Raw genomic sequence first — 11,851 nt, forward strand, 5'->3', positions numbered from 1 at the left:
CGAAGTTTATGCAAGCGGCCGACCCCAATGTTGATCCTGACCACCCAAGTACATGCATTCATCTTCCTAGGAAGATGACAGATGACCACACTGACCGATGAAGCCCAAACGTTTCTACTAGATTAGCGGAGCGATACCATAAATGAATGCATGCATTTCATCGTGACTCGTAATACATAGATACATAGTCTGAACTTCGTCGAGATCATCATACTCACACGGACGCGAATCTGGGAGAGGCCGGAGCGGCATGAACAGGAGAAAAAGGAGAGTTGTAGTGTAGACATACAGCCCAATTAACAGTAGTGGGTAAGCGTTTCTGGACAAAGAGCGAAGAAATCGGAGGGCGGGAGAGAGGAAGGAGGAAGGTCGAGGCATGTACGGCAAGTCAAGAATCGGAAAGCGTAAGCGACAGAGAATGAAACGTCAAACGAGAAGAGGGGAGAGAAAAGTCTATGATGAAACAGAAGTGGAGGATGGGGGCCCAGATCCCTGCGCTTGCGCCGCGTGCTTCAGCTGCTCTTGTCGTTGGAAGAGGAGCTCGGCCCACAGGGGATTTGGAGGGATCCGGCCAACGAGTGCCTTAAGTATGTTGACCCTAGATCGAACCGTTAACGTTCTGTCCGCGGGCGCAACGATGCAAAGACTCACCAGTCATCCTTCTCCTGCTCCGTATCCGCGACGAATGTGATGTGCTCGGAGCCGAACTTGAGTTGGAAGCCGTGTCTGCCGGCACCGAATGCGTCGTCGTCGTCATAGCTGTGCGCCGTTCCTCCCGACGCAGGGCTTTGTATGGGTTCCTTGCGACCGTCGTCGACTGCCGTTGCCTTCCGGAGATCTATGCTCGCGATAGCGCGCCTCGTCACGTCATTGTATGCGATGAGGCTGCACCCAATGATCCTCAGATGTCGACGGCGAAGGACCTGCATGCGAGATATCAGTCCAGTCCATTCAAGCGCCCACACAAACAGACAGCTCACGTTGCAGTCACCACCCAGTTGCGTCAACGTGCCCTGCATGTAGCAAGACTTGTGCCATCGCGTGTGCGTCAGCCCCCGATGACACTCCTCCAAGCTCTGTGGCAGCTGCTCAGGCGGAATACCCGGCAGCGGCGGCAACCTGAAGATATGCAGGACGATCTCGCCGACCTGCATGACCTGGACGGCCGTGCCCACTTGCGTCTTCTGGCCGATGAGCGGGAAGGTGGTCTCCATGAGCCGGGTATCGCAATGCGGCGCGATGTCCTTGAACGAGATGAACGCACGCGCGAGCGTCCCGTCCGGCTTGAGGTACCGCGCCAGGTTCTCCGGCAGTTTGAAGGTGGGAGCTGGCGCGTGTGGAGGAGGAGGAGGCGGCACTGGGGACGCAGCGCGTTGGGCGGTCTTTCCCTTCTTGGGGGAGCCGAACAGGAAGCTGCGCATGCCACCGCTCTTTGCGTGGTTACTGCCGCCCTTCGAAGCAGGCGGTGGAAGAGGCTGCGGTGGCGGCCGTGGTTGTGGAGGAGGCTGGCACGCCTTGAACTGTGCGACGACGTGAGGGTCTCTCTTGACCTTGATCGTCAACGTGAACTCAAGCTTGCTGTGTTCGATCCTGCAAACAAGCAGTCAGACCCGTTTCTCGCACCGGAGTAGAGAGACACTCACAGCTCGAACTCTTGGTCAATCGCGCAATCCTTGCCAAGAGCGGCATCCGGCGTGGTCACAAAGTGTATGCCGTTGTTCAAAGTACAAGTGATGACGGTGGGCTCCGCAGGCACCGGGACGTCGAGGTTCCTCAGACCAACAACTGAAGCAGTAGGGAGCAGGGAGTCAGTGTGCTTCGCCATCCGATGCACAGCGACAACACACACCTTTCACGAAGACCTTGCCGTGCGCCTTCCCGTTCTTCTGCTGCTCGCGAAGCTCCTTGAGCTGCTTCGCGTGCTCGTTCTGCGGTCCCGCGTGTCAGTCGTGCTGAGCGACAGACGGTGGCTGCCCGGGCACTCACCATATCCGACGGCCTCCGGATCGTGCGCCAGGCCTTTCCTGAGTTCGTCTCGCCATTCGCGTGCGGCGCGTCCGCGGACGCGTAGATCGTCTCCGAATGCTCCCGCACCTGGTACTTCTGCAAACGTCCACACACGTGCATCAGCATAACCGCTTTCTCCTAGCCAAGATTCATACGACTGCTCACGGCGCGCGTCCTGCCTTCGCGCTTCTTCAACTCCCGGTTGATTGTCGCAGCGAGGGGCGCGTCGTCGTCTTTCATCGGCGTTACATCCAACAGCCCGTCGTCCGCGGAGCTCTTCGCCCGTCGGTGGACCGCCGCTTGCGCAAGCGTCGACCGTCCGGCAACGCCGAGAGCAGACGCTGGACGCGGTGCGACGACGATCTCGGGCGCAGGCGAGCCCCTCTCGCTCTCTTCCTCGTACTCTGCCCGTCTCTGCTCGCGCTTCTTGGCGAGGATGAGCTGCTCGCGCGCACGCCGGGCGTCTTTCGGTGGGGGAGGCGGCGGCGGTGGAGAAGGATTCGCCGAGCGCGCTGAGGGAAGAGATTTCGGAACGGCAGACAGCGGAGTGGCGCGGTCGAGCCCCACGTCTATGTCCATGGCCATGCCATCTTCATCGCGGACGATATCCGGCAACGAGAACGTCGCGCCTCTGACTCCCTCGACCTTCACGCTCCCAAACGACTTCCCCTCCGCATTGCCCGGCTCTCCGCTCTCCTCCTCTGTAGACAAAACGGACGCCTCGGTACCCGCCGACACGGCGGACGAGTCCGCCCCCGCCCCGTGCCCTATATCCTCCATCAGCCGGTCCAGCGCGCTCACGTCTCCGAGGTGCACGCCCCCATGAACGCTCTCGCTCCTGCTGTGCCGCTTCGCCCGAGCCGCGATCCCGACGCCCAGGCCCGCGCTCACGCTCATCCCCTCCTCCCCCAGGCCGAACCCGTGCTCGAAGTCGAGCTCCAGGCCGGCAAACGCGCGTTTCGCGTCCATCTTCGCGTCGCCCCCTCCGGCCGCGCCGTCGACGATGTCGATCGTGTACGCGCGCTGGATGACGGAGGGAGACGGGCGTGGCGGGTCTATCGGCTGGGGCTCGGGGTCGACGGAGACGACGCCGTCGTGGGTGGGGTTCTGCCCGCGGGCCATCACTCTGGAGCTGCGGGGCGGCTCGTCCCCCGGCTCCGTCGCCCGTGAGACGTCTGCCTCGGCATCACTGCGGGCAGACTCCTCGACGACAGTAGGGACAGGGCTGCTGCCAACCGAGAGCACCTCCTCGCTCTTGCGGCGAAGCAGCCGCTCCTGGACCGCCTCGCGCGTGATCAGCGGGCTCGCCCGTCGGTGCGTGTTCCCAATGCTCCCCAAGCTCGACGTGCTCGACGGCTTGAACAGCTGGCGCGGGAATGGCGACCCAGAGCCCGACCGCGGCGAGTTCAGTCGCGACGCCGTCAGGCTCGGGGTTGTACGCGCTTCCAAGGACCGGTTGAGCGCGCGCTCGAAGGAACGATCCAGCGACCTGTCGAGGGGCGTACCAGAGCGCGACCGAGGAGACGAGTCGGCGACAGGAGCAAACACGTCTCCTTCCAACGCGGTGTCGGCAAGGAGGGAGGCGCTGTCGAGGTTCGTGAGCGACACCTCGGAATGCCCGATGGACAGGTTCGAGGGGTCTTCGAGGGAATCGTTGGAGCGGACCGAGCGGAGGGAGTGGAAGGACTCTTCGAGGCCCGGCGGAGGGTCTTCGTCCTTGATTTGAGGCTGTGAGTCTTCTGGCTGAGGCTCTGTATTTTGTGATCAGTACGCAACGTACGGTAGCAGGCGATAGAGGTCGATAGGATGGAAGACCCAAGCCACACTTTTACGAGCTGTGGAGACACGCGCCCGGAGAGAACAATCAAGACACTTACGTATACTGTGGGATGACGAACCTTCGTGGGGGGAGGCCTGGCGCGGAGGCCGAGGATGCTTGGCGGGAGATGGAGAGGGAGGAAGCAGTTCGACGTCCTCCTCGTCTTCTGATCGGGGAGGCGTGTGCGGACGGGCGGCCTGCAGGATCGAGTCGACGAGCCCCGTGATGCTGTCGTCGCCTGGCTGCAGACCGGACTCAAAGCTATCCTCCATCGACTGGTCCTCTTCCTGAGTGTCGTAGCTGAAGCCGTGGCTGTAGATGCCGTCGTCCAGGTACTCGTCCAGACCGTCTTCCTCTGCCGAGAACTCGAGGACGTCGCAGCGTTCGTCAAACGTGACTGTCTTGCGACGGTGGTGGCGCTGTTCGCCGACGCTGCGGGGACCGACTACCTTGCGCGAGCTCGACAGCACGCCACGGACAGGGGAGGGAACGGGAATGGCGGACTGAGGCAGCTCCCTCAGTTTCACCTTGGGCGGGACGAGAGGCGGGGGCGGGTCGGAGGAGGACTCTGAAGAGTGGCGAAAGGGGCTTTTGGTGACTGGCTCCTTCTGTAACAGGCCCTGGAAACCCTTGGATTGTCTTCGCTTGAACCCGAGTGGCTTCTCATTTTCCGCTTGGGAGTGCATAGAGTCTGGACGGGGACGCTTTTCGCCGCTGACCTTGCGGGGCGAGGCGAGTGCGTGGGGGATGAGGGTGCGAAAGGGGCTCTTGGTGACGAGATTGTTGTCGCGCACATGCTTGAAGGAGGTGGACGAGCGACGGGCGACCTGGACGTGACTTGCGGACTGGCGGGGGCCGGGGGACGGGTGCTTGTTGATGCGGAGCGGGGTCGTGGGGCGGGCGGGGTCTGGCTCGGGGGAATTGGACTGCAATCGCTCGCGGAGGGGATGCGCGGAGCTCATCGCACGAGGCGGCGGCGGGGACGGCACAGACGACGAGCAGAGTTGATTGTTTGGGGAGTCGTGAGAACAGCGCCGGCCGCGTCCGCCTTCCTTTGTTCAACAACGCGCCCGTCACATGATCGCGTCCCTGCCCCGCGCTCCCCACCGCCGCCCTCCTCTCCTTCGGCCACCGACGTCGGCGACCGATGTCGGGGCACAACGTCGCCATCCAACGCATCTCCAACGCCGTCTCTGCCCCCGCCTTCGACATCGCCGACGGAACCCTCCGCCGCCACGTCTACAATGACATCAAAGACAACGTGCTGCCCTTGGTCCCGTCCACCGCCACCCCGCCGCTCCCCGTCCTCGTCTACGCCGTCCACAACATCATCCAGCCCTCCTTTGTCCTCGGCCAGATTCCCGACCTCCTCTCCCTCCTCGCCCACATCGAGGTCTTTCGCCTCAACACAATAGAAAAAATCAACCGCATCCTCCGCAGAGACAAAACACTCCGCAGAGATCGCAGTCCGTCAGTTCGTCTGCTCGCCGACCATGACCGCGACGACCTCGAGCGCATCGTCTCACCGTCCCGCGTACAGGCCGCACGCAAGGTCTACCGCCAGATTGTCCACGGTTGTTCTCTCCTCGTACGTGTTTCCTTGTCCATTCAGACCGTTCATCCTCACTCTTTGTCCAGCATATCCACCACATATGGTGCACATCCCCCGGGGGTCCCTCGCCCCTCCACTACCTCATCCAGTACTTTCCCTACTTTGTCCAACGCGACCAAGATGCCGCCCCACAGTGCACTGCCGCCCTCAGCACCTACCCCTGGCACTACAACCTCTCCCGCCCCGAGCAGCGCGAGAATGAGGAGATCGGCGAGGTCGCCGCCAACTTCATCCTTGGCGCCTCCCAGTACCTCGACGACAAGGAAGGCTACTGCCGCGAGAACGGGCGCGTTTTTTCGCCACCTCTCGCTCGTCCTCCGGCTGACATCGATCAACAGATACGACGCAGATGAGCCGTTCGAGGCGATCTTTCCCCCGCCCCGCCAGGATGCGAACGTGAACGCGATCGACAAGTACATGAGTGTCGTCACCGGCGCAGCAGACACCCTGCAAGCCATCCTCGAGGACGCCGAAAGCTGACAGGTCGGCTGGCCCGCAAAGCCCCCTTTGGCCGTGATCGTGACCCACACTTGGATATGCCGACTCAGCTTGCGGATCTCATGGTGCGTGACACGGGTCCCAGCACGCCACCAGCGGCCGTGGTTCATTTACTTGCAGTGTGCTGCACGCCCGTTCTCTACGTCGCAAACTTGGTAGCTGCCCTCGGTGCACTCCGCAGATCACACTGCGGTGCGTAGCTGCTGTCAGTGCGATTCCGGACCGCTCTCTTTCGTTCCAGCTTGTAACGTAGCGTTGTTCCCATAGCTTTCCTAATCGCAGCATCGCGTTCCATACGCAAATGCTCGTAACCTGCTAGAAGAAACTCTCAAGCGGCGGCCTGGTCGCGCATATAGCAACGCGGCCAAGTGAACAGAGCGATATCCGCCTGATGTTCAGAGCACCCACGCTAGCAGCCACTTTCGGCTCTCGTTCGGAGCTGGTCTGGAGATCCACCATGCAGCTCTGCCTCCCCCCTCCTGTTGAGAAGAACTGTACTGTGTATGGAGCTCGTGCGCGGCATCTAGAACCTGTCCATGCGACTATACAACCCCGCTCCGCCCCCAATCATCCAGAAACTCGTCTGCGAGGACCGTTGCCCACCACTCCACTATGGCATGTCGGTATGAATTGCTATACGCGCGAACGGACGGGAACGTTCGACAACCTTGTACCCGTCGATACCTCATATTCGTATCTACACAGACCAAGGCTCTCCTTCCCGGACTCGCGACACGCGATTGCGCAGACGCCCTCCCACTCCTCGTCGGGAGACGGAACGCGGGGAAAGCGGCCGTCCCGGTGTAGCGCCCGCGTCGTGCGCTACTACTCTTCTCTCCTTTCGTACCTGATCGACTCCGTGCTTCGGGATTGTCTCTCCTCTATCTCTGCTTCTCTTATCTTACTTGTACCTGGCCCGAGTCTTCCCGAACCTTAGACTTACTATAGCGCCCGAAAATCCATATATAAGACAAGACTCTGTATGTACAACAATCTAGCGTTCAATCGAGACTCTCATAACCTGTCAGTACCTCGAGCGAACCTCTCCGATTCCCTCTCGTGATGCGCCACCTACCCCTTCGGGCCAGCGAGCGCGTCATATTTTTGACAGCTAATAGGCGTGTTCAATTCTTGTCGCTCGCTCATTTCTTCGCGCGCCTACCGGGCGCCTGCCCACCTGGATTTAAGGTCAGCTCAAGCGCCTGTAGCAAAGCGAGCAGAGGTGCGCAGGCAGCGGGTGCAGCGAGATCGACGGGATGGTCCTATGCTAGGTTTGTTATACCCAGAAAACCTGTCTGGAGAGTGGATGGATACATCGGGAGAGCGTTATAGACTCGTTGCTCGAGAATAATCGTACACAATGCGCCCAAATCCGAACCACATTCGGCACAACATACATACGGTTCACCTGGGGTTGCCGCTGTAAGCCTGATGGCAATTGGACCCAAAACCTTGCGGGACGACTTCGTGTCTCAAGTCATAGAGCTCTCTAGATACCAAATCGTCAAGTTTTCGCGGCGCTCCTTAATCCCAGCTCGCGACCCTCTGTTGCACCCGCCGCCTGCTCCTCTGCTTGCTGTGCTACAGGCGCTTGATCTGACCTTGAATCCAGGTAGGCAGGCGCCCGTTAAGCGCGCGACGAAATGAGCGAGCGACAAGAATTGAACATGCCTAGTCTCTCGACAACAACCATCTCACTCTCGTCTCTATCTCTCTCTCTCTTCCTCGTCGACTGGGCCTCCTCCGAGTCTGATCAACTCGGGACTCCTTTCGACGACCTATATCGCACGTTCCCGTTCTCTCTCTCCCTGTTAGCTAACCTATTATAAAAACCCAGACATGTCTATTAGATACAACCTCAGATGTCGCCCGCCGGGCGCGGAGGTTCTCTCGGCCGCTCAGCCTTCGGTACCAGGTGAGCTGCCCCTTACAGCAGTCACGGCTGACATACCTGCTACAGGTAGTCCCCTTACTGAGACTGAGTCCCCTACCGGTGGTGTCAGCCCCAGAACCGAGCGCGGTGTTCCCGCCTCGGGTTTCCAGTCCTCCGCTATTGTAGCCAGGCTGGTGACTGCAGATGCAGATGCCCCGAGGGCTTTAAACTCTCCCGTTTCTGACGCCGGCGAGGGCGTTCAGAAGTATCCAGTGACCGTCGAGGACGGCTCTGACGGCGACGGCGGCCCTTGGATTCCGGTCCAACGGCGCCGCCGTACTCGCAGTGCGGACGCCGCCCCGCCTGCTCGGGCTCCTGTCACTGTGCAGGACGACCCCGTACTCACTTCTCCTCAGCGGGCGGCCGTAGATACAGCCGCCGCGAGCCTTACTCCAGCGGAACGGGACCGCTATTCCCGCTGGATGGCAGCGGTTGAGACGACTCGTCCGTGTTCCCTCTCCCCCGAGCCTCGGGGCGAGGGTCCCTCTCGGGATAAGGGGAAGACTGTGGATGCATGGAATTGGGGTGCAGCTGGGATACCTGACGAAGAGCTGGACCCGGACGCACAGAGGCGCCAGCTACAACTGTATAGCAGTACACTGCACAATATATTTGACGGTTACAACACGGATGAACAGCGTGCTATGTTAGAGTACTGGGAGGTCCGCAAGCAAGGGCACGGGCCCTCAGAGCGTGAACCCACAGCTGTTACTACACCGGGTGGATCTACGCGGTCGGGCTCCTCGTACACTACGAGCCGTGCTTCGACCCCGTCCGAGGCAAGTGAGGTCGAGGAGGCCATAATGGCCGCTCCTCGTCGTTCTGAAAATCCAGAACGAGCTTGCACGTCTGAAAGAGGAAGCTGAGCAGCGTAAGGCCGCTTGTAAGAAGAAGAGGACCTCGCAGAAGGTCTGGAAGGCCAAGGAGACAGTCATCTCCCAGGGATCTGTAGTCGGTAGAAGGAGTCTCGGGCCCATTCACCGGGCCTCCTCCCTATGACCGGTAGCTCAGCTCGAGCCGGGCAGCTACCTGGAGCAAGTGTTCACGGGCATCACTGGTGGGGATCCGTCCGACGGCTCCAGCAGCTCGTCATCCGTGTCTTCTGATCCTTCGGAAGCAGGCAATACTAGCTCTGTCAAAGAGAGCAAGTCTGTTAGCTCACGCGGCACCTCGCGTAAGCACCGTAAGAAAAGGAAGAAGCACACCAAGAAGCCGGTGCTCAAACCTGAGCGACCAGAGAAGTACAACGGCGAAGCCAATGCACAGACCTTCCACAAGTTTATGTGTCAGTGTGTGGAGTTCATTCGAGGGTACACCGTGGACTCACGAATGCACGCCTCTACCATCTCGAATTTTTTGACCGGGAAAGCCTACACCTTTTGGGTGAATACAGTGTCTAACAATCCTACCGAATGGACCCTTGAGGACCTGTTCAAAGAGCTGTTCAACTACTGTTTTCCTGTTGATTACCACTTACAGATGCGGGAGAAACTGAGGAACATTTACCAGGGAGGCCGTAGTGTACGAGACTACGTCCACGAGCTAGAAAACCTGTTTTTGCTTGTGGGGTTCGTCTCGGAACGTGAACGAGTCGACAAGCTGTGGCTTGGATTGAATGAGTCAATTCAACGCGAACTGTGGAAGAAAGAACTCACCCCAACTATGTCTACCTGGTCGGAGGTTCGCGAGGCCGCTGAAATTATTGAGATCGCTGAAAAGGTCGGCAGAGGACGTTATTCCCGCCCAGGGAACGAACCTCGAGGGCGCAAGCGGGACAATCAAAGTTCCTCGTGCACCAGAAGCCAGCAGAAGGCGTACCCGCATCGTAACGATCGCAAGAATCATCAGAATGATCAGCGCCGCTCTCAGGGACATAACAGCGGAAGAACTCACCAAGCCAGGCCGAGCAAGGGCGAGAAATCGTCTGGGCGAGCTAAGCGATCCTCTCGCAACCAAAATGAGCCCCGGCTTTTGAGCCGAGAATGAGCTGAACTCCGAGAGCAGGGAAAATGCTTCCTATGCAAAGAAACTGGTCATTATGCTAATGCGTGCCCGAAAGCCAATTTAGTGAAGTCGGACAAGAAGGGGAAACCACCCGGACTTACCTCGTACAGTGTCGAAATCGGAGGCCACTCTCTGGCTGAACAACTCAGGGAGCTGGCCGCCACCACTGAGATGTCGGCTGGCATTGATTTGCACTATGTCGAGACCGCCTAGGACGACATGCCTGACTTGCAATCAATCAGTGACTCCTCAGAATCTGAAAATTCGGACTGGTCCGACACAGAGGGTTCTGTACTCACCGAGTGGGAAGACGAGGCTGACAGCCACGTTCCTGTCAGTTACTTCGATGATGAGGCGAACAGGAAAGTTCCTATCTTGAGTCCGGTCCAGAGAATCGATCCCGGTTTCGGACTTGAGCTACCACTCATTCGACACAGAGAGCGTCGCGTAGGCGACCTATACGCGGCTCATGCTGAGTACCTGTTGCAACTCAACGGGCCCTATTGTTGTCATGATGTGGATATCGACAAGGGAGGTAAACCCTCACCTCATGTGTATCGTACCTCGCAAGATTGGTACGTGATTTTTCACTGGAATATGGACGATGTGTTTGTAGAAACGTCCCAATTACGGGACCCCGCTTTCGATGTAGTGCGCTATTACCGGCAACGGGTAGTAGAACAGAAGTCTCCAGACCATCAAGCTTGTTTCCTCACTCGAGGAGAACCAGAGTACTGTCTCATGGGGGATGCACTCGCTCTGGAAGTCAAGCATATTCTTGAGGAATACCATCCGTGGCCGGAGGATCCTTTGAACGTGTTCTATCCACCCCGGCACATGGTGGTTCAGTATTATGACGACGTTACGGTGCGAGATATGTACCTCGAACGCACCTTGTCAATACCGGTCAAGTTCCTCTTGAACCCTAGGTTTGACCTGCTGGGCTACTTCGCTCGGCACGTCCGACGGCTTTTTGCGGCTCCGGCCTTTGAGCTTGATGATCTGGGAGGCAAGTTTCCAGTCCTGTTCACACGCAAACCGCGCCCTTGCATCAGTCCACCCATCCCGCTGTTTGCAGTGAGGCCAAGGACTCACAGTACGGAATCGGAAGGCAACCTTGAGGCGTTGCAGCGCAATGCAGCCGCCCCTCGAGATTTTTCTCGCCTGATTCCGGAACCTGTCGTGGTAGTCGTGCAAGTGAACGAGTAACCCGCTCGGGCCCTAATCGACTCCGGATCACTGTCAGATTTCATGTCTGCAAGGTTGGTTCATCAATTAGGCATCGATGTCTTTGAGCTGACGAAGCCTTTACCTGTACAGTTGGCTGTCCAAGGGTCTCGCGCGAAGATCAACTTTGGTTGCAGGGCGCGTCTCGAATACCAGCGTATCCGATCCGAGAGGTATTTCGACGTAATTAACCTGCTGAATTACGACCTTATCCTTGGAACTCCGTTCATTTTCCAGCACAAAGTTACGCTGGGGCTCAACCCTGCCACTTTAGTCGTGGGCAGCCCACAGGCACTACCAATCAAAGGTCGCCAGGTGCGAACGCTGCAGTCCCACTTGGCTGATGTTTTGGACAACGTACTCGAGGCGGCAAGACAGGAGTTGCGTGAGTATGCCGCTCCGGTATGCAAAGAAGCCAGTGACTCACCGTTGCCTGTCGCGGTGACTAGGCACGTAGACTCGGGTCGACGTTCGGCGACGACCCCGTAGGCGAGCGGCAAAGAGCCGAGGAAAGGGGAGGGGGAGAGGGATAAACGTGACAGAAAACTCGACGAGGGCAGAGCGGAGGTCGGCACGAAGGCACGAGATCTACGAAAGCTAGTCTTCATGCAGACAGCGACAGACTAGTCCCAATGACCAAGTTATACATTAGCACTCGAAGGGAAATACAACACTATGGCCACTCACCTAGTCCCAATGACTAAGAGGTCGAGATGGGGATCAGGGAGCGCCTAGGGGGGTCCTTATATAC

At 58.8% G+C, this 11,851-nt stretch overlaps 2 protein-coding genes across 2 annotated transcripts; one reads left to right on the forward strand and one right to left on the reverse strand.

The window, feature by feature from the left end:
• Window positions 1-143: 143 nt before the first annotated feature.
• DICSQDRAFT_183125 (uncharacterized protein) lies at window positions 144-4,788 on the reverse strand (the record flags this gene model as incomplete). The annotated part of the gene is made up of 8 exons (XM_007369636.1): window positions 144-598; window positions 652-923; window positions 981-1,590; window positions 1,644-1,785; window positions 1,850-1,928; window positions 1,987-2,103; window positions 2,173-3,758; window positions 3,906-4,788. The coding sequence occupies 8 exons, from the start codon at window positions 4,786-4,788 to the stop codon at window positions 454-456; spliced, it is 3,834 nt and encodes a 1,277-aa protein (XP_007369698.1). The 3' UTR covers window positions 144-453.
• A 185-nt stretch (window positions 4,789-4,973) lies between these two features.
• DICSQDRAFT_69159 (uncharacterized protein) lies at window positions 4,974-5,918 on the forward strand (the record flags this gene model as incomplete). Its single annotated transcript, XM_007369637.1, has 3 exons — window positions 4,974-5,414; window positions 5,465-5,728; window positions 5,793-5,918. 3 exons carry the CDS (start codon window positions 4,974-4,976, stop codon window positions 5,916-5,918), a joined length of 831 nt encoding a protein of 276 aa, XP_007369699.1.
• Between the last annotated feature and the right edge of the window lie 5,933 nt (window positions 5,919-11,851).

This window comes from Dichomitus squalens (genome assembly GCF_000275845.1).
Source record: "Dichomitus squalens LYAD-421 SS1 unplaced genomic scaffold DICSQscaffold_52, whole genome shotgun sequence".
In the NCBI taxonomy this organism is placed as follows: domain Eukaryota; kingdom Fungi; phylum Basidiomycota; class Agaricomycetes; order Polyporales; family Polyporaceae; genus Dichomitus; species Dichomitus squalens.